General features: G+C 44.3%; 1 protein-coding gene across 8 annotated transcripts; it reads left to right on the plus strand.

The window, feature by feature from the left end:
- The first annotated feature begins 569 nt into the window (after nt 1-569).
- Nucleotides 570-27,079, plus strand: LOC100193821 (uncharacterized). Of its 8 annotated transcripts, none has more exons than XR_004853056.1 (7): nt 570-834; nt 2,990-3,057; nt 4,155-4,441; nt 4,528-4,722; nt 4,815-4,874; nt 4,969-5,108; nt 26,607-27,079. XR_004853056.1 is itself a non-coding variant. In XM_008658828.3 (6 exons), exons 2-6 carry the CDS (start codon nt 3,027-3,029, stop codon nt 5,011-5,013), a joined length of 618 nt encoding a protein of 205 aa, XP_008657050.1. In that variant the 5' UTR covers nt 570-834; nt 2,990-3,026; the 3' UTR covers nt 5,014-5,254. The 8 variants fall into 8 exon arrangements, 3 of the variants coding, with proteins under 3 accessions (XP_008657050.1, XP_008656915.1, NP_001353968.1); XR_004853058.1 differs by lacking the exon at nt 26,607-27,079 and adding an exon at nt 9,794-10,141; XR_004853062.1 differs by lacking the exon at nt 26,607-27,079 and adding an exon at nt 6,367-8,803.
- The last annotated feature ends 104 nt before the right edge of the window (nt 27,080-27,183 follow it).

Raw genomic sequence — 27,183 nt, forward strand, 5'->3', positions numbered from 1 at the left:
ATACTACACAATGATAAATTTAATTTAATTTTAAAAGACTAATTATAATCACATTAGATTACCTATGTAATAAATACGTTATATCTATATGCATTAATGTATTTATTTTCATTGCTAAAGAATATATCTTCATTTATTAATCATATATGCTTATAACATATATATATATATACATACAATATAGTTATAATTTACTTGAAATATAAATTTTTATTGACTATAAATTCGTCGATGAAACAAAATTATTATATATTGCGACACTATGTTCCAAGATGGAAACTTAAATTTAAACTATTTATTTTATATTCATATTATTATATTTATATTTGATATTACCTTCGTTCTCGAATATTTGTCGTCGATTTGTTTATTTTTAAACTAAAACATGACAAATAAAAAAGAATAAAAAGAATGGATAAAGTAGTATTTATACTCGTATTCTAGTTAAAATTATTTGTATATGATAATATTTATAATAATATTCAAGTTAGAATATGATAAATAATAACATCCGAATTTCAATTTTATTTCTAAAATTCTTTTGGAAAAATGGAGAAGAAGCCACATCTGGGCAAGTGCGGGGGTCGTAGGGGTTCCCGATCCTTCCTTTCCCACTTCCCCTTTTTTGCCCGCCCGCTACCCAACCGCCGCCGCGGTTCTCGCTGCCAGCGACGGACGGGCCACACCGCGCAGGGGCTCAGCCCCGCCACCCACCTTAACCCCGCCGTCGGGAGGCGTCGTCCCCGGCCCGGCCCGGCCCGGCCCTCGCCCTCTACTGCAACTGGACTGGCGCGTAGACCTGTCCCCGCCACGAGATCGTTCCGCCCTATGTCGGTGAGTTACCCAAGCTTGCTCCGGTGTGCGGGGCTTCCTCACTGCTGCGGCAGTTTGAATTGAGAACCCTAATAACCTCCGGTCACTCAGGCGCGCCCGCTTCGTGGCGCTGCTGCGGTGCTCCCCTACTTAGCGCGCTCGAGTGCTCCACCCGCCTCTAATGTGATTACTGATTAGGCTCGTAGTATCCAGCGTGCAGGCGCAGCCGGGCAGGCTCACTTTATCTGCCTTCGGTGCATCCTGGCTGGCTGCACGGGTGTTCTCTATAATCAGTGCCCCGACTCGATCCCCATGCCCTGCATCCCGGATACACTGGTGTTTCCAGGGGGAGGGGCTGTCTTGGACACACTGCTGTTCCAGGGGTTGTTTCTGGACCAACTGAGTTCATGTGTTGCAACTGAGCTTCTAGCCATGCTTCCTGCCAGTTGCGGATCCAGGATTCATAAAGAGCCTAGGCTAGTCTATGACCAACCAATAACTACGAACAACTGCATATATACAATGACATGCATAAATTTGTTTGACGCCGACAAATATTTTTCTGAATGTATTACCTAATACGTATGCAAACATTTAAAATAAACTATAAAGAGATAACAAAAAAGTGTTCACAAAAATAGAAGATATTAAATGGTTTGCATTCCGAGATGTAACGATAGATAATATATCATAATTCATAATAGGCTGGATTGGTCCTTCAATATGTATGATCTTCTAATTCGGTCTACAATTTGAGGAGGATAGTCACATATTTGTAACAAGGCTTCATGTCCCAATCACTTGATGTCAATATAAAAAAATATTGAACAGTCTAAATCTTCCGGACTAACAAGTAATAACGCTACAATACTATAATTAGTTAATAAGAACAAAAATGCACATTACATAAGTTTAGATTGAGAAATTGAGAAACGATAGCAGTGTTGGGCTGGGAGCGTCACGTAATTTGCATGTCACGTTTGGGCCACGGTCTTTTCCTAGGTCTGGACCGTAAGTCCATGATCAGAAGCAGACCCACGAGGAGACAGATCAACAAGCTGTTGATGTCCACTTGATCCCGTGCAGAAGTGGCATCACTTGATCCACCTATGCACGAACCTACTCGATGTGCAGCACCGGCACAAACCAGAGCCCGGGCACACGCCTGCCCTGCCCAGGAGCTCTATCCGCCTCTGCTTCCTGCCTATTGCCATTGGTTGCGATGCTGGGTTCTGGTCGTAGTAGTTATGATTGCCTGGTATCCTACGTACATTGTCAGAATCATTTTGTATTGGTCAGTGATCCTTTATGTAGGTGTGTTCTCTCTCGAGTGCTCTTTTTTTTTGCCACTTGTGGATTTATGGTGCTTGGCAGTTTCTCCCCTTTATCACTAGTAACTGTACACGAGGTTGGTTGGGTGTGAGTGAGTGGAATCCCACAGACATGTTTGATTTGCTAAAGTCGCAGTACACACACAGACATATCTACAAAACAAACATACATGTTAACTCCCACGCATGATTTGCTAAAATCACAACACTTTACACGTGATAATTGATATGTAATTCCATATTATTTCAAATAAGACAGGCAAAACATGTTCATTACTTTTGATGTTGACACCATATATGGTTATGAATTGTCTTATCGATGTTTGCTTGGCCATGGGATTTAACAGGCCTATGTGGTGTGTAGATCAAGGTTATTAAAACGGTAAAACGTTGAACGCTCATGGGTGAAATTTTGACTCTTAAACGTTTAAACTTTGTTTAAACGTAGTTTTAAACAACACAGGAAAAATACCAATACATCATAATTTCAGACAATAATATGAAGTTAAATACCAAAATAGAGAGGTTAGTGGCTTACCAAAACTTCACCCATGAGCTGGATTGAACTTCAAAAGTAACTAATAGACTGGGCCCAAAAGTAGCTAATGGTCTAAAATGCATAAAAACACTGCGTTTTAGAGTTTAGAACGCCAAAACGCTAAAACGTTGTTTCAACCTCTAATTAGAGTTTTGACGTTTAAACGTAGTTTAAACATCGTTTAAACGTAGTTTTAATAACACTGGTGTAGATATGTAGTAGTGTATATCGTGTTTGTTCATTGCAGAACCAGTTCACTTTACCTTTGCACATTTGTCGTTACATTTTTTTTGTAATCGAACTTCAGGTGAAGATGCTCTTTGCATAGCTCAAGCTGCAATCTGATGGACCCTGATGACAAGAAGTTTGGAAATGGTAGGGTTTGACTAAGACTCACATAAATGAATGAAATGCACCACGGTCCACGGGTCCTTAAACTATTTCTGCATTGTCATCTAAGCCCATGAACTCTGAAATTTATCATCCGGATCCTTCAACTTTTCAAGTGGTTCATTTTATGGTCACTCTAGGTCCAACCATGGACTTGAATTTACACTTCAAACGAATCACTTGAAAAGCCGGAGGACCTAGCTGATTACTTTGAGAGTTCATGGACCCAAATGGGAATATGGGGAAGTTTACCCCCCCCCCCCCCCTGTGGTTCATTTCACTCTAAATATTTATTTGGTGGACAAGCAATTTTCAGAGATGAAATTGTTAAAATGGGTGGTTATCTTTTGTTGGGGTCTTATTTCCTGATCACCAGGTGCATATACAACATGGTATATCATAGTTTGCCTCCAAGTTACCATTATCAGTATTATGCCAATCAAGTAGCACTATCTGAAATTTTGATTGTGTGGCTGGTATTATCAACCAGAATGGTTGGTTAATGGTTAGTGCTGGAAAGGAACAAAAATGAATCTGTTTGATGGAAGCAGGTAAGTATTATTTGTGATCCCTATGTTTCCCAGTTCCCCTTATATGCCAATTATTCAGTATGCAAATCTGAAATGCTAAATCCTAATTCATGTGGGCACAAAGCAACAGAGTTATATTAGTATCACAGCTTGCTTGATTATTAGTTATCGTCATTAGTTTGCAAAAAAATTAGTAATAATTATATGCTTGGAATTTTAAATACAAACTTCTGGTGCTGATTCTTTTGCGGTTTTGCCAGTTGAGGCCAGTATGTCTTGTAGTCAGCTGTTTACTACAGTTCTTTTTACAATGGCAAAATTTTAACTGTTTTATTTACTTATTTACAGTTCACAATGCGTTAGTTGGAACTTGGACGGTTAATATTTTGTGTCATAGTGCACAAAGTTGTTTTATGAGCCGCATTACTGCATCTAATGTCTATTGTATGCTAGAATAAATTTTGTATCATAGATATATCAGTGCACCTATCTTTTCTGAAACCTTATTTGTCTGCTATGTGGTTGATTGATAATACGATCTCTGTATTTCAGGACCAAGGGAGCTCACTGGTGCTGTTGATTTGATCAGCCACTACAAACTGCTGCCACACCATGATTTCTTTTGCAAGAAACCTTTGCCGCTGGCAATATCAGATACACATTATCTTCACAATGTTGTGGGAGACACTGAAATTCGCAAAGGAGAAGGAATGGAGTTAGATCAACTTGTTCATAATGCATATCTGAGGGATAAACCTGCTTATATTCAGCCCTTTGATATGGAAACTCTGGGGCAAGCGTTCCAACTTCGAGAAACAGCTCTTGTGGATTTGCCTTCTGTAAGATCCTTTCTAGTATCTCACTTCTCTTATGACATTGTTAGATTTGCTCATTGTACTGTTTATAACATATACCATATCAACAGACTGAAAAAGGTATACCGACTATTTCGGGTAAACCAAAAAGTGAGTCCAAGGACAAAGAGAAGAAGCATAAAAGGCACAAAGACAAAGACAAGGAACACAAGAAGCACAAACATCGGCATAAGGATCGGAGTAAGGACAAAGATAAAGACAAAGACAAGGATAAGAAAAAAGATAAAAGTGGCCATCATGAAAAGGTTAGTCCATTTTCTGTATGGTCAAAAACTCTGAATAGCTTCATTTTAAACCATATATACCTTTGATGGACAATGCTCACCATTTGTATCAGAAGAGGAAGCATGAGGGAACAGAAGATTCAGTAGATGTGCATAAGCACAAGAAGAGTAAGGTAGCACACTGCTATTATTTTCTTGCTGATACAATAGCTTTCATAGAGAAAATTTGCCTCTTTGTTTTTAACATGGATGGTCAACTTACGGCAGCACAAGAGCTCCAAAACCGATGAGATGGGGAATGGAGTTAGTTAACACTTCCTAGCTCTACCTCCAATCCTTGTAATTTGCTGTTAAAACTTAAAAGGAGACAGACGGTCTCTGCTATCAAAACCCTGTGCAGAATAGTGGTACGCTTCTTTACTTCCCTTTTAGATTCAGTTTGCTTTTCGTGTAACTTTTTTAGATTCTGTTATTCCGTGGTATCTGCCTTGGATAGCTTGTCTTATTTGGGTGTTTTTTGTCTGATGATGCAAATCTTTTAGCTAGAGGTTCATTGTTAACTTGTGTCTTTAGGCATGTTTGGTTGAGCTGTGGCTTTTGAAAAAGCACGTGTGAGCTGTTGGTCATGAAAACGCTGGAGTCTGGCATGTGAAAAAGTCAAAACTGTTTGGTTGAACAGGTGTAGCTTCTGGAGAAACTATTGAGAGGACCCCACATGTCATTCATAGTTCCCCCACTCAACTCTCCCTCTCTCACTAATAAGAGGACTATGCTCGATAGCTTCTTCCTTCCAGTTCGTGCACTGGGAGGGGCGTCGAGGGCCATGCCTGGGGAGGAACTGCCAGCCTACGAGCGTCGGCCTTGCAGCCACGGTCGGCGATGGAGTGCTGCATCTGTGAGGAAGTCAGGATGCACTCGCTCACATGTGGCGGAGGCTCCCCTGCCAAAGGCATGGTCGACCGGTCGGGAGAGGAGAGGACGGGTGCGGAGGGAGGCTTGCACCTATTAAGTTCTCTATGTTGGAGGATAGGGGCGGGGAAAGGAGAGGGCGAGGGGTGGCGTGCGCCCGTCGCTGTCGGTGAGGCCTCCTGGTAGAGGCCATGGACGGGGGAGGTGTGCGCCCGCCGACAAGTCCTTCCAGGTGGAGGTTAGGGGTGGGGCAATTAGAGGAGGGCGGTGGGTGGAGGCGCTGTCCTCCGGCTCTCGCTGGTGAGGCCTCCTAGGCAGAGGTCAGGGGTAGGTGGGGGGAGGATAGGGGCGAGGGGATGTGTTCACACCCATCAGTCGTTGTCGTTGAGCCCTCGGGCTGTGGATGACATGCTGTGGTGGTGGAGGATGTCGAGGACGATGACGTGGTGGAGGCCACACTTTCTTTCTCATGGAGAAAGTAATAGAGAAAAACAAATGAAATGGTACACAACATAACCAGTAGCAGGTGGGTAATTTTCATGAAAAGTTGGAATGAAGACGGGTGAAGTATTAGTTGGAATGAAGACGGGTGAAGTACTAGTCAATAACTTCTTTTGTTTGTGAATTTGGGTGAAAACCAACCCCTGGCTTCTTTGGGAAGCCAAAGCAGGTTGAAAAACCCAACCAATTGGGACCTTAAGCCATTTTAAGAGGCGAAATTCCTATTTTCTAACATTAGTCTCATCTGATTTTCAGCTTCATCTCTACAATATCTAAATATGCAATGGCATTGACAGCTACTCAGATTCTATGTGGGGCTAATTTGGTGACCAGAGAAATGGAGGTGATCCATGGGGTGAATAGCAAGGCCCATGGATCCCCTCCATTTCCCTGGTCACCAAACCAGTAGGGTGTGTTTGGTTTCAGGAATGAGGTGGTCCATCTTCTCATTCACTTTTTTATTTGGTTTGTAGAACCCAACCAATTAGGACCTTAAGCCATTTTAAGAGGCGACATTCCTATGAGCTAACATTAGTCTCATCTGATCTTTAGCTCCATCTCTACAATATCTAAATATGCAATGGCATTGACAGCTACTCAGATTCTATGTGGGGCTGATTTGGTGACCAGGGAAATGGAGGGGATCCATGGGGAGGAATCCCCCTTGCTATTCACCCCATGGACCCCCTCCGTTTCCCTGGTCACCAAACCCGGTAGGCTGTGTTTGGTTTCAGGAATGAGGTGGTCCATCTTCTCATTCCTTTTTTTATTTGGTTTGTGGAATATAATGAGTTGATCCATCGCACCCCATTCCTCACAAGCTAATAATTAGTATATACATGTGGAACGAGTTGATTCCACTGAAATTTATTTTATGAATTCATCATGCATCACCTCATGAACCATAGGGTGACTCCACAAACCAAACTCACCATTAATTGAACTGTTCATTAATTAGTTGCTCGTGCGTTACAACACTTTGTATACATTATATAGATAGTCCTTGCTTAAATGAGATAATTATTCGGTCACCATATAGATTCTCAGAATACACCAAAAAGAGACAACCGGGAACCAGGATAGGCTCAACACATGCACCAGCAGTCGGCGCGCCTCCGACGCCTCACACGGATCTAAACACGCGGCGATACGGTTCTGAGGTCGTATCACACGGATTGGGCTGCGTCTTGTGGTGCACCTAGGATTTCACCCTAGAGATATCGTGCAACAGTGTGGCGAGGAAAGAGGCGGAGACAACGAGCAGCGAGGTATGTGGTGTGGGGTGAGACAAGATGAAGTTTTTTCTCTTATTTTTTTCCACGCTCGCGAGATTAGGGATGGTGATGGTGGAGTTGTTGGACTATAGATGGTCAAATGGGTCGTGCTTGACGGGCTAGCTCGAGACACGAGTCATTTAATAGTGTTGAGGCCCGACACGTGAACCGTGTCATGCCTAGGCCTCCTTGTCGACCCCGCAACAATTTTAATAGTGCATTGAGAGACCCCACTGTTAATAGTGTGTTGAGTTGTCACTGGTATGCCGCGATCTCAACTAAAACCGAGCCATCATGATTTCTTTCTGTAATAGAGCCAGAGAAACAATAATATTAAGGTCCAAAGTGCATTGAATAAACACAACAATGTTGATATCTGGTTTTAAGCCATCAACAAACCTATTCACAATAGCTGACACACTAAACAAAGGATTGTGAGCAAGTATTTGGTGCATAAGTGTGTCAAATTCATCTTGTACTTAGAGACACTGTTCGACTGCCTAACATGAGAAACTGTCGGATACGGTGGTTATGTTGGTCTCTCTCAAATCTAGCATAAACAATGCATAGAATTTAGGACAATGAGTCTGTCTATAAGACCAGGATCCACAGACTGAAGCCAAAAGGCTGTCGAGCCCACAAAATATATGACAACAATTTTCACCCATAACTGATGGGCCACAGAAAAAACTTAAAAGTACGACTCACATTTTGTCTTCCACATTTTTGGATGGTGGCCATCAAATCGAGGGAAACTCAATTGAGGCAAGACAACAACCACATGTGGAGGATAAACTAGTAGAAGTGAATTAGACTGACGCGGTATAAAAGTTAAAGCAAAACCCTGAGGTAGGAACGAGTGAGTACCTGTGATCGGACCTGTGGAGTTAGAGTGGTGACCACTTCAAAACCAGAACTTCGGTGAAACTTGGAAGCGTCCAGATCACTAATCCCATAGCTGTTCGTTGCCCCGCATTTGCGCTGAGTGAGGAATGCGGCACTAATGTTTTGAGGGTTGCGATCGAAAATCTTGAGGGCATCCCGAAAAGGCACCAATTCTTCCACTTTGTCGGCCAACTGTGCCACCTCAACGAGCAGATGGTCCACTGCCACATTCACTTGGGGCTTCCATGCTACCAATTTCCGCGCGACCGCGATATTTTCTTCAAGAGTTTGTTTGATCAATTTGTTCTGACTCTGCGTATTTTGTAACAAAGTGGTGAGATCTGCGATATTACGCTCCATAGCCTCCGATTGTTTTTGACCGCGAGTCTTGAATTGAGGGCGACGACGGTAGTCAGGAAGGTCTGTCGGGATTGGCCTGAATAATCTGCTTTTGTATCTTTGGGCTAGTCAAAGTGCAATTACCTGGAGCGTTGTTAAGAACATACTTGTTGACCTCTTCACTATTTACAGCAAGAAATTTCAAGATTTCAATAAGGCCTCGTTTGTTTCCTTTCATTTCGAGGAATTGGAATCTTACTAATGGAATAGATTATTTTTTTAGAATGTGACATTCCACCACTTTCCAAAGTTATCATATAAGCCTACCTCAAATTCATGGGGTGAGAGATGGAAATGGATTCTATAGATTTACATGCTATTTTTCCGATGTACAACTTATAGCACATTCTTCTACTTGCGCCTCTATTACATAAATGTAGTATATAACTATCTCCCTCATATAATTTAAGATAATATACAAATATATTACATATATAAATATATAAACTTAATTAGTTTTGTCTAAATTATAATTATTAAAATGGAATTCAATTCCAACGAAACAAACGGGCCCTAAAGTTTCCTCTGTTGCTAGACTCTTCATTTTCATCATGTCCATGGAATGACAATCCTTGATGCAAAAGAAACTTGAAACATCAAAGTGAATATGTCAACCTTATCTTATAAAGATTGCGATCATCATCACTCCACTTCTCAATTTTATTATCAATTGCTGCATTAGGATTTATAAAGCCAAGATATTTCTCTTCGGCTATCTTATGTGACATAGAACCCACATGTTTTAGAAGTGCTTCAGACCCTTTATTCCAATTATTCCAACCATCTGAAGTAAATGCAGAAGTCCCTTTGCCCTTATTTGCTTTACTTTTGAATAAGTAGCACATATAGAAAAATGCAGCATCTTTCTTGACACTATATTCAATCCAAGAAATTTTTTGAAACCACACAAAATTAAAATGGCGATCTCTATCTCCAATTTTCCTATTTGGGAATTCATGTGCATATGGTTGAAATGGACCTCTAAGAATATATGCTCTTCGAATTGCATTGTGATCATTAGCATGGTAACTTGCAATAGGTTGTCTTTCACCTGGATCATGTGGGAGACAACTGACATTATAAAGTGTTGGCGGTGGTGTTGGGGGTATGCTTCGTCGCCGAAGGTCCTGTGAGAAGAAACATCTTCGAAAGGCCAAAAACACAATGCCGAAGCTACCAATCAGGGAGCTTCGTAGCGTATCTCCAGATGCACCGACTTAAAGATGAAATGACCAATCGGCCCATGACAACTTGTGTTATGATTGTAACCATTTGTAAAGGGCATGAATGTAATTTCTCACAGGCTGCGTCCTGTGCCTATAAATAGATGAACAGTACCCTCGTACTTTTCACGCTTTTTCACATCTTACTTTTGCCCTTGCCTTCTGTCGCGCTCAAGGTACAACTGTAATTTGATATTGTTTTCATGTATTCGTGATTGTTTAATAATAAACATTTATATTACGTTGTCATATAATTGTTTATGTTGTTTTTTTATAAGCTTCATTCTCTGTTTATACATGCCACGTTTATGAAGGTATGTCCTTCATAACCTTCGTCCAAAGATCGTTATGTTCTAAGGGAAAGACGAAGGACATTAACATTTAACATTTTATGTTGCCTTGTTCTTAATTCATAATTGGCCGAGGAACACTGTTGTGTTTGACATTGTTGACATGTAATACTCCTACAATGCTGAACAAGTTGTGTTTGACATTGTTGACATGTAATACTCCTACAATGCAATAATTGGCCGAGGAACACTCAATGCTTTTGAAGCAATACTTCGCCCAACATATCTATGCATGAAGATACCTTCGGAACAAGGGTCCATTGCTATTATTGGAAGTCAAGAAGCTACCAGAGAAATTATACAGACTCAAAAGCGATCCACAATATAGATGGAGCCGAGGCTTGTGAACAGTACACGTACAGAAGAGAGAAGGCTGCTTCGGCTAATCAGCCGAAGCCCATGCTTCTATGTGAAGAAATAGCAGAGCAGAAGATATTGCTGTGGTCTCAACTATCTGAAGAGCAAGAGAAAACTTTGATAAGATTTTTATTCAACAACAAAGATGTTTTTGCTTGTTCGGCCAATGATCTCTGTGGTGTCAACAGAGACGTCATTGAACATTCACTCAATGTCAATCCATCCTTCAGGCCAAGAAAGCAAAGACTTCGAAAAATATCTGATGATAAAGCCGAAGGTGCTCGGAATGAAGTAAAAAAGCTTTTCAGTGCTGGTGTCATCAGAGAGGTAAAATATCCAGAGTGGCTAGCCAATACTGTTATGGTGAAGAAGACCAATGACAAATGGAGAATGTGTATTGACTTCACAGATCTTAACAAGGCCTGTCCAACGGACGAGTTTCCATTACCAAGAATAGACTCTCTTGTAGATGCAACAGCTTATTCAGAGCTTATGAGTCTGCTGGATTGCTACTCTAGATATCATCAGATATGATGAAGAACGAGGATGAGCCGAAGACTAGCTTTATAACTCCCAGTGGCACCTATTGCTATTTTCGGATGCCTGAGGGGCTCAAGAATGCTGGAGGAAGCTTCAGCAGAATGACAGCCAATGTCCTTCATTCCCAGATAGGCAGAAATGTGCTAACATACGTTGATGATATCATAGTAAAAAGCACGAAGCAAGAAAATCACATTACTGATCTGCAGGAAACATTTGCTAATTTCAGGTAAGCTGGTCTGAAATTAAATCCAGAGAAATGTCAAATGTGTCTTTGGAGTGAAGAAGGGTAAGTTCCTTGGCTGTCTAGTTTCAACGAAGGGGATTGAACCTAACCCAAGCAAGATCGAAGCTATTCTTCGGATGGAGCCACCAAGCACAAATAAAGGGGGCTCAACGGCTGACATGAAGACTGACATCATTGAATAGATTCATATCTAGATCAGCAGAAAGAAACTTGTCATTCTTTGAAATACTAAAGTCAGACGAAGTTTTTCAATGGGGCCCAGCTCAGCAGAAAGCCTTCGAAGAGCTGAAGCAATACTTGATTGATTTAACAACATTAACTCCACCTGCACCAGTGGCTCCATTACTATTGTATGTGGCAGCTTCGAACTCTGTAGTAAGTGCGGCGCTTGTACAGGAGAAGTTTGAAGGACAAATTAAAAAGCAAGCCACAATATATTTTTTCTCCGAAATTCTAAGTTTATCAAAGAAAAACTATACAGAATTGGAGAAGGTGTTGTATGCTGTGTTAATGGCCTACAGGAAGCTTCGACATTATTTTCAAGCATACCATATAATTGTTCCTTCGTCACAGCCTCTGAAGGATATTATGAGAAACAGAGAAGCTATCTTAAGGATTGGAAAGTGGGCTGTGGAGCTTAACGAATTCAGTATTGACTATGTGCACAGATCCTCAATTCAGTCTCAGGCGTTAGCAGACTTCATTGCTGATTGGACGCCAGGGGCTCAGGAAGAAGCAAATAAAGACGCCGAAGCCTGGACAGTGTTCTGCGACGGTTTCTGGGAAACCTTCGGCGCAGGTGCGGCTGCCGTCCTAGTTGCACCTTCCAAAGTCAGAACATGCTATGCAGTAAGGTTTGACTTCAGCTGTACAAATAATATTGCTGAATACGAAGCTTTACTTTTGAGGTTTCGAAAGTTAAAGACAATGGGAATAATAAGGGCAGTCCTTAAAACAGACTCTCAAGTTATTTCTGGTCATATTGACAAGAGTTGCAAGGCAAGAGACCCGAAGTTTGAGAAATATCTGGACACAGTTCGAAGGCTTGAAGCTTCTTTCGAAGGTTTTTCTGTTAAGAATATTCCAAGAGGGGAAAATTAACATGCTGATCTGCTAGCCAAGTCAGCGACACATGGGCTTCCTTTACCTTCGGAAGTATTTTTGAAACAATAAGAGCACATTCGGTTGAACTCCTCGAAAGAGCAGTGCTTACAATATCTCCTGTCCATAGTGAAGATTGAAGGACTGAGATTATATCTTTCCTACAGGGTAACTGTCTCTCGGATGATGAAGTTTATAACAAAAAATTGAAAGCAAGAACAAGACAATATGCTATGATAGAAGGGGAATTATATAAACATGGAGTTTGTTCCCCACTTCTCAAATGTTTATTCAGAACCGAAGGTATAGAACTGATGAAGGAGATAAATGCAGGATTGTGTGGATCCCACATTGGGTCCAGACCTCTTCTGGGAAAGGTTTTTCGACAAGGATTCTATTGGCCGAAGTCAGCTTCGGACGCAGCAGATCTGGTTCAAAAATGCGAAAATTGCCAAAAATATGCAAGAGATCAGAAGCAACCTTCGTCATTGACTCAGCTAATACAACCAACGTGTCCGTTGCAAAGGTGGGGTTTGGATCTGCTAGGTCCACTTCCACCAGCGCAGGGCAACTTGAGATATGTCGTGGTGGCGGTAGAATATTTTTCTAAGTGGATCGAAGCGAAGCCTTTGGCCATAATAACTTCGGCCACAGTTCAAAAATTCTTCTGGCAGAATATAGTTTGTCGCTTCGGTGTGCCGAAGGCTATAACTGTGGACAATGGAACACAGTTTGATGCTGAAACTTTCAAAGATTTCTGCGAATAGATCGACACGAAAATTCATTTTGCTTCAGTTAGGCACCCGGAATCAAACGGACTAGTTGAAAGGGCAAATGATATTATAATGACGGGAATAATGAAGTTAATCTTCAATCAGCCCAGAGGAAAGTGGCCAGATGAGTTGGTTAAAGTGGTGTGGAGCCACAATACAACTATACCAAGGTCAACAGGTTTTACACCATTCAAGTTATTGTTCGGTGACGAAGCTATAACTCCTGAAGAAGCTAAAGCGGGGTCAATAAGAACAGTAGCTTCGGCAGAAGACGAAGCTAATTATTCTGTGACAAAAGATACTATAGAAGGGACCAGACTTCAGGCTGTGGAAAACATCAACAAGTATAAAGTCGAAATAATAAAATGGCGTGATAGAAAAGTTCGGTTGAAAAACATTAAGCCAGGACATCTGGTGCTTCGGAGAGTGGCCAACCCTGACACAATAGGCAAGCTTCAGTTGAAGTGGGAAGGACCCTTTCTGGTAGTATCTTCGTCAAGACCCGGTTCTTACAGATTAAAGGTCTCGGAGGCAATGACATTCCTAGATCTTGGAATGCGGATGAGCTTCGACGGTATTATGTGTAAATTGATGTAATCTTTTTCATTTTTCTATGGCACCCTTTTCCTTTCCAAAGTGAGAGAAAGGTTTTTAATGGGGCCATAGTTTGTAATCTTTCCTTTATTATTCAGCTCTACGAGAGCAAAATCCCTCAAAATATATAAATGTAAAATCTAGGCATGCACCATCGAGTGCAGAGAGAAAAAAAACAGGGAGAAGCTCAAAAGTTGTCCCTAAGGGGATGCAGAGCACGACGAAGCTAAAAAAGCCGTTCCTAAGGGAGCGCAGTGTAAGTTTTCTGTTCAAAAGTCGTTCATAAGGGAATGCAGAGCAAATACCGCCGATATACAAGGCGAAGCGCGAAAAGTCAACGCGAATACCGCCGAAATAGAAGGCGAAGAAGTTTAAAAGACGTCTTAAGGCAATGCAGAACTTACACCGAAAAATAAGCGGTGCAGCCGAAAAATAAACGGCAAAGAGATTTCAGCCATTCCTAAGGGAATGAGGAGTTTTGATGTGGTTTCGTATGTGTGTCTTTGGGCATTCATTTGCACGATACATTACATCATACATTGCATTCATAAACATTCATTTAGACATATGTAGGATCACCATCATCATATCATACAGGTACAGACAGTTGCTTCGGCTCTAATGACAAGGCTTCGTCGAGAGGAAAAAGAAGGCGAAGAACTGGAGCGAAGGTTATCAGTACTCTGTCGAAGAGTATTGGTTTCCCGAAGGTTGAGGCCGATATCAGCCGCTACCGACGACAGCATATCGTCGGTAGTTTATTCTATTCTAATTTAAAGGTAAAAACTTTTCTTCGGCTTTTCATTGTTTTAACGACGAAGGTGTTTTCCGACGAAGGTTGTTTTTGCACAGAGTATGCTTTTAAGTAAGGCTTTAAGGATGCAACAGGACCTTGAAGATAAAAAACATGAGATTATAATTGAAGGTTTAGAGAGCAAAATAAAAGATCATGCAGCTGCTCTTGAAAAAGAAAGATTTCGAACTTCAAACAATAGAGGGTTTACTGGCAGAAGCTGAAGCCAAAATTGCAAGATTGAATAGTGAAGTCAGAAAGCTTCGAACAAGAAAAGCAGAAATTTGATGCGAAGTTTGAGGCTGAAGTCGAAAAGAGTTCAAATTTGCAGAAACCATTGAAAGAGCTTCAAGATAAATGTCTAGACTTCGGCAACCGATGCGTGCAGCGGCTAAAGCAGGTCTTCAACTCGGTTGGAGCCAGTTCTGAGAAATTCGATCCTTCGGTTGAAGACCTGCTAGGGACCTTCGAACACATTGAGGGCGAAGTTGATGCTATTGACGAAGTTATAGCTGGACACGGCGATTTCTGTGCCCTGCTAGCTTCTCGGGGCACAGCTGTCGCCTTCATGAAATCTGGTTGCACGCATGGGAAGATTGTTAATAGACCAAACTTCAGCTTATCACCAGCAGATTTAATTGATATCCCCAGTCTGGCTCGAAGCATAGGAAATAGATTCATAACGCAAATCTGCACGAAGGGTGGGCGAAGCTTAACTGGTGACGAAGCTCGAAGTCACCTCAAGCCGGTAATAAAGTCATACCTGATGCTTACCTTCTACTTGAAACTTGAGTTTACCTTATAACGCTTTATTATGTACAGGATGACGAAGCCGACGAACAATGATTCGAAGCTTGACGGATGGTGATGAAGCTGAAGACACTGCTATGGAAAAACTCTGGAGAAATTCTTGAATTATCCTTGTAAAGAATATTGTAATTTAAGAATCAGATACTACTCTGTAAATTCGTCCATACCTTGTAATATATTTTTACCTTTCCTTTCATGTGCGAATTGCTTTGATGTGTATGAAACTTGCATTTTTTTTGAGCCGAAGGCGAAAAACACCTTCCCTTCTTTTCGTACACAACGAAGCATAAATCTGCCTCTTTTTCCTCTCGACGAAGCCTTGTCATTAGAGCCGAAGCAACTGTCTGTACTTATATGATATGATGATAGTGATCCTACGTATGTCTAAATGAATGTTTATGAATGCAATGTATGATGTAATGTTCCGTGCAAATGAATGCCCAAAGACACACATACGAAGCCACATCAAAACTCCTCATTCCCTTAGGAATGACTGAAATATATTTGCCGTTTATTTTTCGGCTGCACCGCTTATTTTCGGTGTAAGTTCTGCATTCCCTTAGGAACGTCTTTTGAACTTCTTCGCCTTCTATTTCGTCGGTATTCGCGTTGATTTTTCGCGCTTCGCCTTGTATTTCGGCGGTATTTGGCTCTGCATTCACTTAGGAACAACTTTTGAGCAGAAAACTTACACTGCGCTCCCTTAGGAACGCTTTTTTTAGCTTCGTCGTGCTCTGCATCCCCTTAGGGACGACTTTCGAGCTTCTCCCTGTTTTTTTCTCTCTCTGCACTCGATGGTGCATGCCCAGATTTTATATTTACATATTTTGGGGGATTTTACTCTCGTAAAGCTGAATAATAAAGGAAAGATCACAAACTATGGCTCAATTAAAAACCTTTCTCCCCCTTTGGAAAGGAAAATGGTGCCATAGAAAAATGAAAAAGATAACATTTTTACACATAATACCGTCGAAGCTCATCCGCATTTCAAGATTTAGGAATGTCATTGCCATTCATGTCCTTTAATCTGTAAGAACCGGGTCTTGACGAAGATACTACCAGAAAGGGTCCTTCCCACTTCAACTGAAGCTTGCCTATTGTGTCAGGGTTGGCCACTCTCCGAAGCACCAGATGTCCTGGCTTAATGTTTTTCAACCAAACTTTTCTATCACGCCATTTTATTGTTTCGGCTTGATACTTGTTGATGTTTTCCACAGCCTGAAGTCTTGTGGCTCCACACCAATTTAACCAACTCATCTGGCCATTTTTCTCTGGGCTGATTGAAGATTAACTTCATTATTGCCGTCATTATAATACCATTTGCCCTTTCAACTAGTCCGTTTGATTCCGGGTGCCTGACTGATGCAAAATGAATTTTCGTGCCGATCTGTTCGCAGAAATCTTTGAAAGTTTTAGCATCAAACTGTGTTCCATTGTCCACAGTTATAGCCTTCGGCACGCCGAAGCGACAAACTATATTCTGCCAGAAGAATTTTTGGACTGTGGCCGAAGTTATTGTGGCCAAAGGCTTCGCTTCGATCCACTTAGAAAAATATTCTACCGCCACCACGACATATCTCAAGTTGCCCTGCGCTGGTGGAAGTGGACCTAGCAGATCCAAACCCCATCTTTGCAACGACCACGTTGGTTGTATTAGCTGAGTCAATGACGAAGGTTGCTTCTGATCTCTTGCACATTTTTGGCAATTTTCGCATTTTTAAACCAGATCTGCTGCGTCCGAAGCTGCCTTCGGCCAATAGAATTATTGTCGGAAAACCTTTCCCAGAAGAGGTCTGGACCCAATGTGGGATCCACACAATCCTGCATTTATCTTCTTCATCAGTTCTATACCTTCGGTTCTGCATAAGCACTTGAGAAGTGAGGGAACAAACTCCATGTTTATATAATTCCCCTTCTATCATAACATGTGGTCTTGTTCTTGCTTACATTCTTTTGTTATAAACTTCATCATCCGAGAGACAGTTACCCTGCAGGAAAGATATAATCTCAGTCCTCCAATCTTCACTATGGACATAAGATATTGTAAGCATTGCCCTTTCGAGGAGTTCATCCGAAAGTGCTCTTATTGTTTCAAAAAATACTTCCGAAGGTAAAGGAAGCCCCTGTGCCGCTGACTTGGCTAGCAGATCAGCATGTTCATTTTTCCCTCTTGGAATATTCTTAACAGAAAAACCTTCGAAAGAAGCTTCAAGCCTTCGAACTGTGGCTAGATATTTCTCAAGCTTCGGGTCTCTTGCCTTGCAACTCTTGTCAATATGATCAGAAATAACTTGAGAGTCTGTTTTAAGGACTGCCCTTATTATTCCCATTGCCTTTAACTTTCGAAGCCCCAAAAGTAAAGCTTCGTATTCAGCAATATTATTTGTACAGTTGAAGTCAAGCTTTACTGCATAACATGTTCTGACTTGGGAAGGTGCAAATAGGACGGCAGCCGCACCTGCGCCGAAGGTTCCCAGGAACCGTCGCAGAACACTGTCCAGGCTTCGGCGTCTTTATTTTCTTCTTCTTCCTGAGCCCCTGGCGTCCAATCAGCAATGAAGTCTGCTAACGCCTGAGACTGAATTGAGGATCTGTGCACATAGTTAATACTGAATTCGTTAAGCTCCGCAGCCCACTTTCCAATCCTTCCAGTAGCTTCTCTGTTTCTCATAATATCCTTTAGAGGCTGTGACGAAGGAACAATTATATGGTATGCTTGAAAATAATGTCGAAGGTTCCTGGAGGCTATTAACACAGCATACAACACCTTCTCCAATTCTGTATAGTTTTTCTTTGATAAACTTAGAACTTCGGAGACAAAATATACTGTGGCTTGCTTTTTAATTTGTCCTTTAAACTTCTCCTGTACAAGCGCCGCACTTGCTACAGAGTTCGAAGCTGCCACATACAATAGTAATGGAGCCCCTGGTGCAGGTGGAGTTAATGTTGTTAGATCAATCAAGTATTGCTTCAGCTCTTCGAAGGCTTTCTGCTGAGCTGTGCCCCATTGAAAAACTTCGGCTGACTTTAGTATTTCAAAGAATGGCAAGTTTATTTCTGCTGATCTAGATATGAATCTATTCAATGATGCCAGTCTTCTTGTCAGCCGTTGAGCCCCCTTCTTTGTGCTTGGTGGCTCCATCCGAAGGATAGTTTCGATCTTGTTTGGGTTAGCTTCAATCCCCTTCGTTGAAACTAGACAGCCAAGGAACTTACCATTCTTCACTCCAAAAACACATTTCTCTGGATTTAATTTCAGACCAGCTTGTCTGAAATTAGCAAATGTTTCCTGCAGATCAGTAATGTGATTTTTTTGCTTCGTGCTTTTTACTATGATATCATCAACGTATGTTAGCACATTTCTGCCTATCTGGGAATGAAGGACCTTGGCTGTCATTCTGCTGAAGCTTTCTCCAGCATTCTTGAGCCCCTCAGGCATCCGAAGATAGCAATAGGTGCCACTGGAAGTTATGAAGCTAGTTTTCGGCTCATCTTCCTTTATCCATATCTGATGATATCCAGAGTAGCAATCCAGCAGACTCATAAGCTCTGAAGAAGCTGCTGCATCTACAATAGAGTCTATTCTTGGTAATGGAAACTCGTCCTTTGGACATGCCTTGTTAAGATCTGTGAAGTCAATACACATTCTCCATTTGCCATTGGCCTTCTTCACCATAACAGTATTGGCTAGCCACTTTGGATATTTTACCTCTTTGATGACATCAGCACTGAGAAGCCTTTTTACTTCATTCTGAGCACCTTCGGCTTTATCATCAGACATTTTCCGAAGTCTTTGCTTTCTTAGCCTGAAGGATGGATCGGTCGTCTCTGTTGACACCACAGAGATCATTGGCCGATCAAGCAAAAACGTCTTTGTTGTTGAATGAAAACCTTATCAAAGTTTTCTCCTGCTCTTCAGATAGTTGAGACCCCAACAATACCTTCTGCTATGCTATGTCTTCACATAGAAGCATGAGCTTCGGTTGATCAGCCGAAGCAGCCTTCTCTCTTCTGTACTTGTACTGTTCATAAGCCTCGACTCCATCTATATTGTGGATCACTTTTGAGTCTGTCCAATTTCCTTCGGCCTTTCTGGCAGCTTCTTGATTTCCATGAATAGCAATGAGCCCTTGTTTCGAAGGTATCTTCATGCATAGATATGCTAGGTGAAGTATTGCTTCAAAAACATTGAGTGTTCCTCTGCCAATTATTGCATTGTAGGGGTATTCCATGTCAACAATGTCAAACACAACCTGTTCAGTCCTTGTATTGTGGACGAAGCCGAAGGTCACTGGCATTGTGATTTTGCCTAGTGCTACAATTTGCCTTCCTCCGAAGCCACAAAGAGGGTGTGTAGCATCATGGATCTTATCTTCTGACTCTTGCATCTTTCTGAAGGCCTTAGCAAATATGATATCCGCTGCACTGCCTGTATCAACCAGAACATTATGAACCAGAAATCCCTTGATGACACAAGATATGACCATATCATCATTGTGAGGGTAATCTTTGAGCTGAAGGTCCTCCTGGGAGAAAGTGATTGGGATGTGGGACCATTTTGTCTTGATGAAGGGTCCCTGCACCCCAACATGCTGTACCCTTCTCTGAGACTGCTTCTTCTGCTTCTTGTTGGCCGGTTCTGAGCATGAACCGCCTGTTATTGGGAGCACCAGTTTCGTAGCCGAAGCAACTTTAGCTTGATTGTTGAACGAAGCTATCGGCTCAAAAGTGGAAGTGAGTTCACCGGAGGTGGGCGCCAATGTTGGGGACTTATTCTTAAATGCTATGAATTAAGAACAAGGCAACATAAAATGTTAAATGTTAATGTCCTTCGTCCTTCGAAGCATTATTTCCCTTAGGACATAACGGTCTTTGGACGAACGTTATGAAGGACATACCTTCATAAACGTGGCATGTATAAACAGAGAATGAAGCTTATAAAAAAACAACATAAATAATTATATGACAACGTAATATAAATGTTTATTATTAAACAATCACGAATACATGAAAACAATATCAAATTACAGTTGTACCTTGAGCGCGACAGAAGGCAAGGGCAAAAGTAAGATGTGAAAAAGCGTGAAAAGTACGGGGTACTGTTCATCTATTTATAGGCACAAGACGCAGCCTGTGAGAAATTACATTCATGCCCTTTACAAATGGTTACAATCATAACACAGGTTGTCATGGGCCGATTGATCATTTCATCTTAAAGTCGGTGCATCTAGAGATACGCTACGAAGCTCCCTGATTGGTAGCTTCGGCATTGTGTTTTTGGCATTCCGAAGGTGTTTCTTCTCACAGGACCTTCGGCGACGAAGAATACCCTGTGAGAAGAAACACTTTCGGAAGGCCAAAAACACAATGCCGAAGCTACCAATCAGGGAGCTTCGTAGCGTATCTCCAGATGCACCGACTTAAAGATGAAATGACCAATCGACCTATGACAACCTGTGTTATGATTGCAACCATTTGTAAAGGGCATGAATGTAATTTCTCACAGGCTACGTCCTGTGCCTATAAATAGATGAACAGTAACCCCGTACTGTTCACGCTTTTTCACATCTTACTTTTGCCCTTGCCTTCTGTCGCGCTCAAGGTACAACTGTAATTTGATATTGTTTTCATGTATTCATGATTGTTTAATAATAAACATTTATATTACGTTGTCATATAATTGTTTATGTTGTTTTTTTATAAGCTTCATTCTCTGTTTGTACATACCACGTTTATGAAGGTATGTCCTTCATAACCTTCGTCCAAAGATCGTTATGTCCTAAGGGAAATAATGTTTCGAAGGACGAAGGACATTAACATTTAACATTTTGTGTTGCCTTGTTCTTAATTCATAGCATTTAAAAACAAGTCCCCAACAGGTGGCGGTGCAGATGGCATTGGATTCACAATTTATTCATTTATCCTCTCTTCCTCTTGTTCTTGAGGTGTCGACGCTTGAGTAACATCCGGAGATAAAGAATAAGCAATAAACTTCTGTTTCTTTGCAGCATGATTGCGAAAAAGAGAGGCAACTCTGTTTACAAATCGTCCGACTAATCGCGATTAATCGCGATTAGTCGGGCTGGTCGCCGGTAAGTGGCCGACTAGGGGGACGGCGCGATTTGTTTTTCTGGTCGTCCAAGTCGTCGATTAGGCGTCCAAATCGTCCGATTAGCCATCTCTGGTCGACCAGTGCGCGGCGGGCTAGATGTGCTATTGGGCTCCACCGTTTTTTGGGCCCAGTAGCCGCATAAATCTGTTGGCGCCCCTAAACCCTAAAGCCTCCCCTGTGCCTGCGCCCCTCTCCTATACTTTCTGTCCTCTGCCGGCGGCGGCTGCTCCAGCCTCCAGGGCTCTCCACCGTCCACCAGCGCCGGCGTGCAGCTCATCCTTGAAGGTTGTCCCTGCCCCTTGCTCATCTACAAGGCACAAGATGAGCTCGTCATCCCTGCTCCCCTCCTTCCCCCTTGTCTGCAGTCTGCAGTTTTGCATTCTGCGTAGCAGTACCCATTTATTTGGATGCTGCTGCTGCTTTTTGCTTGGATGCTCTATTGTTTCACTTATGCTGCATTCACTAGGTAGCAGACTAGCAGGTACTCTATTGTTTCGCTTATGCTGCATTCACTGGTTTCACTTATATGTAGCTCATTCACTGGTTTCACTTATGCTGCATTGCTGCTAGCCTGCTACTGTTATATTTCAGTAATTCAGTTCCAAACTTCCAATTTAATTTCAGTTCAGTATGGCTTATATGCCTAGAAATACATATATACATATATATATGGCTTATATGCCTAGGAATATACATAGGACGACTAGGGACGACCAGAGGCCGACCAGAACCGATTAGTCGACCTAATCGTCGCCCTAATCGCGATTAGGTGCCTGGTCGGTCCTGTTGGTCGACTAGCTGGTCGCCCGACTTGAAATCAGTGAGAGGCAATATCTCCCTACTTCTTTATATTTTATTCACTACAAAAATAATGGTAGTGAATCAACAATTAATAAGACAAAAATCAACAACAATATATATAGACACACACATTGCGTTAGACAAAATTCAACAAAAAAATGGAACCACCAGTTTCGTAAACTGAAGCGCAAACGGTATAACCCAGCGGTTCCTGTTACCGTCTAGTACTCGGGCGATAGAGGATCCGTCGGAGCGGCCGCCGGAGACGAACAGGAAGCCAGGTCGCCAGCCGCTAGGAACAGCCGCACAGGCACAGGAACGATCGTCTTGTGGCCGGCTGGCCGCGCAGGAAGCCAGCCGCCAGGAACAATCGTCTTGTTGTGGCCTTGTGGTTGTGGGAACTGGGAAGCCGAACGATCGAAGAGAAGTTGGAACGGCCGTCGGGCATCAGCCGAACGGGATGGCCGGGTGGGGTCCCCGGTGGGCCTGGCTTAGGGTGTGCCAGGGCCCACCCGGACCCCCCTGTGGGTCCGCCCCTGCCTGGAGAAGGTCAGGTACTGGAGGGCACCGGTCAGGCTCCGGTAGGACGTCGCGTCGGTAATCGGGGGCCCATCGTCCTCAGAGTGCTTCGCCTGAGTGTCAACAGGCGTGGAGCAGGGCTTGTAGTCAGACATGCCAGCCTGCTCCAGGGTGTCGATGGTGTACTGGCGCTGGTGGAGGAAGAGACCCCGAGGCCAGCGCTCGGCGGTGATGCCGAGGAAGTGGTGAAGCGACCCTAGGTCCTTCATCGTGAACTCCCGCTGAAGGGCGACAATCGTACGCTGTAGGAGGTCGGCGGTGGATGTTGTGAGCACATTGTCGTCGACGTAGAGCAGGAGGGAGACAGTGTCACCGCACCGGTAGATGAACAGGGAGGTATCCGACTTGGCCTCGACGAAACCGATGGAGGCCATGTTCGAGGTGAAGCGACTATACCACGCCCGCGGCGCCTGCTTGAGGCCGTATAGGGAGCGGTTCAGTCGACAGACCAGATCCGGACGAGCAGCGTCGACGAAGCCGTTGGGCTGGCTGCAGTAGACAGTTTTCGTCAGAGTGCCGTTGAGGAAGGCATTCTTAACGTCGAGCTGATGTATCGTCCAATCTCGAGAGAGGGCGAGGGAGAGGACGGCGCGAACGATGGTGAACTTGATGACGGGGTTGAAGGTCTCGTCGTAGTCCACTGCGGGGTGCTGGGTGAAGCCCCGAAGGACCCAACAATCCTTGTAGCGATCGAGGGACCCGTCCGAGGTCAGCTTGTGGCGAAAGAGCCACTTTTCGGTGACCACGTTGGTGCTTGGTGGACACGACACCAGGTCCCAGGTGTGGTTGGCCAGCAGGGCGCATACTCCTCCATAGCCCGACGCAAGTGTGGGTTGGCGAGGGCTGTGCGAACGGAGGAGGGGACCAGGGAGAAGTCCGGAGGAGTGGCAGTCATGTCAGCGACCATAATCAGTCGGTCGACGGGGCGAAGAACGCCGACGACGCGACGAGTCACCATCGGGTGGATGTGTCCGGGGTCGCGGTGAATGGCGACCGAGTGGTACACATGCGGCTTAGTGCGGGCCGTCGGTACTTCGGGGGGCAGGGGCGGGCATGGTCGGCTCATGGCGGCGATGGGCGATGACGGGGTCGGCGAAAAAAGATACGCTCGTCGACGGGACTAGGTTAGTGGGCGCCGAGGGAGTGGCGCGCCCACGATGGTAAACGAAGGCGGGGTTGGCAAAGCGGCCCGTGGCCGTCGACGGGGTCACGAATGGCGTAGGTGTGGTCGTCGGGGTCGAGCGGGGCGAAGGTCTGGTCGACGGTTCCGCACGTGGCGTAGGCGGGGTCGACGGGGACGCACGTGGCACAGGTAGGGTCAACAGGGCCGCACACGTGGGAAGAGGCGCGAGCGGAGGCGTGGTGGCCACGTGTGGTGCGAGCAACAGCGCAAGGCAGGGCGCCTGGGGTGTAGGGGGAACCAGATCTGACTCAAGGAGGGAGACGAGATCGGTGGGTGGGGAGGAGCCAACAAGGGGAGGCACATCTTCGTCGAAAACGACATGACGAGAGATGAATATGCGGTGGGTGACGAGGTCAAGACAGCGATACCCCTTGTGGTCAGGGGAGTAACTGAGGAAGTGACAACGAGTAGATAGCTTATAGGGAGCGGTGGCGGAAGTGTTGGGATAGCAGGCATAACCGAACACGCGAAGGTGGTCGTAGGAGGGGGCTATGTCATACAGGGCAAAGTGGGGAGCCCGACCGTTCTGGGTAGAGGTGTAGGGGCACGAGAGTAGCAACTGGATGCCATGAGTGAGGAAGGAGCAAGAGGCGTTGTTGTCGAACTCGCGACCATTATCACACTGGAGGGCACGGACTGGGCGACATGATTGGTTGGAGACCCAAGCAAAGAAGTGGGTGACGGTGGTGAATGTGATGGACTTCAGCCGAAGTGGACAAGTCCAAAGGAAATGGGAGAAATCGTCTAGAATGACCAGGTAGTATTTGTAACTAGAGAGGCTGTGGACAGAGGAAGTCCAGAGATCATTGACAAGATCATAGGCTTGAGCAGCCTGGGACGTGGAAGTGGAAAAAGGAAGACAAGAGTGACGATCGAGTTGATAAGCATGATAGCGGCGCTCAGAGGAGGCCCAAGTATAGGCGATATCTGAGCAGCTGGAAAGCTGCGTCATCACGTCAGGTCCAGGTTGCCCGAGACAACGATGCCAGACGGTGGAGGTAGCAAGAACTAGGGGGGAGGCTTTGCTGGTGGGGGAAGTGGATGGCAAGTGAAGAGAGTAGAGGGGGCCGAAGGTGTCACAGGCACAACTAGCGAGCACGACATGGTGAGCCCCTAGGGATCGAACTCCATAGAACAATGGTTGTCACTAGTGAAGCGATGAACCAAGAGAAGGGAATGAGTCAGACCGGGAGCAACAAGGACGTCGTTAAGGTAGAATGGTCCCGGAAGAACCGATGCACCTACTGAGGTGACCGGGAGGGTGGAATCGTTGCCCACAACGATGGAGGGAGGATGTGAGGGGTGTGGTGGATGAGGGTGGAATAATGAGCTAGTGGTGGGAGTGGTGTGGAAGGAGGCTCCGGAGTCGACCACCCAGTCGGTGGGAGAGGGTGGTGAGGCCACGAGGTGCGCGGAGAGGGCTAGGGGAGGTGCTCCGACAGGGCCACTAGGAGGGGAGGGGGACAACGAAGACTCGATTGCCAGGGAGGCGATCACAACACAGAGGAAGACAGTAGGTCCGAGTACAGTAGGTCCGGGTACGTGATGGCCGACCTGGGGGTGGAGCTCGACGCAGTCACGGAGAACAGGGTTCATGGCCTGATCAAAGGACAGGAAAATACCCCGAACAAGGTGGCCGTCGTGAAGGACACGCACAACGACAACACCGGAATTGGGCGGAGCCGGAGGCACCAAGGGTGGTGGGATACCGTAGGAATTGCCTGGAGCGGCGACGTATGGTGGAAGAGTAGCAGGAAAGGGGAAAGGGGGTCAGGAGATCGGGAGCCGCAGGGGAGCCGCAAGGGCTACTTGCGGGGGAAGCGGAGGAGCGACCATGGAAGTGGAGCCGAGGGCGCGGGTGCGCGGGTGAGGGACGCTGGCTGCGTGACTAGCGATGAGTCGTGGCGTAGAGGAGACCGGCGAACGGACAACGGCAAGGGACGCCCTAGGGCCAGCGAAGCGCGCGCGCCTCCAGGTGGAGGGGACGGGCGGCGTGGAGATCTCGCCGGGTTGTGGAGGGGAGAGGGCAGGGGCGGTGGCTGTGGGAGGAGGGAGGGAGGTGAGAGAAACCAAGCTATGGTTCCAAGTTGGAGAATGAAATCCTAACCCTAACTGGGTTGGTGTGTGTGTATATATATATACACTGAGTAATTGGGTCAAGTCCATCACACTGAGGTAAAGTAATTACATAGGAACAGTCCCGAAACCCTAACATTACTCTAACAGTTTGTAGCGACATAATATTGGTGAACTCATGAGCATGTCATATATCATAGTGTGATTTTCTCTGGACCATAGCACAGCAAATTGATACGGAGCATAGTGTAATGTTTCTGAAAATACTGGTGTACCATAAGCAAACATGTCAAACTCAATCAAGTCTTAACAATCGGCACTTTTACAAAATACAGTCAATACTAAATCAGTGCGTTCCGAATCCTATGCTGATTTTTATGTTTGTTTGTATGGTGCAGGGTATCATGAATGGGAGCTCTTATTTTTGCAGAGTCCATTGTGAAGAGAATTGAATTTGTTAATATAGGTCTAATCCTTCCAACTGTGCAAATCAACTGTGTTCCTCCCTGAAGCATTGGTTGTAGGGTGCGCTTGAAAGGATGTGCAATGAGATTGTTTCGATGTAGCGTGCATGAGTACCCTGAGTAGCTGTGGATGGTTATACAGTTTGTGGTCTAGGGATGTGCAGTGAGGGCAGGGAATTGGGAATAATTTCGTGCCCCCATCGACCTTGATTTGTAGGGTAGGATGATTTACTGTTTAACCACTAGCAAATGTTAGTAGCCAGTTCCATGTTCATTTACTCCACGGCAACTGTGCTTTCGTGTGCCAATAACCGGAGTTGATCCACATGTAATGAATTGGTGTCAAATTGACGATCCTGTGTTTCAAAGTATGGTTATTGGATCGTGTTGCCAGCTTTTGCGTGATTTGTCACACGTATAATCACTATAGCTGACTTGCTGGTACAAATAGCAATGGGTAAAAATAGGGTGGGTATATGCCTGGTAACTAAGACCATGTTCGGTAGTTGAG

This window comes from Zea mays, chromosome 1, assembly GCF_902167145.1.
Source record: "Zea mays cultivar B73 chromosome 1, Zm-B73-REFERENCE-NAM-5.0, whole genome shotgun sequence".
In the NCBI taxonomy this organism is placed as follows: Eukaryota; Viridiplantae; Streptophyta; class Magnoliopsida; order Poales; family Poaceae; genus Zea; species Zea mays.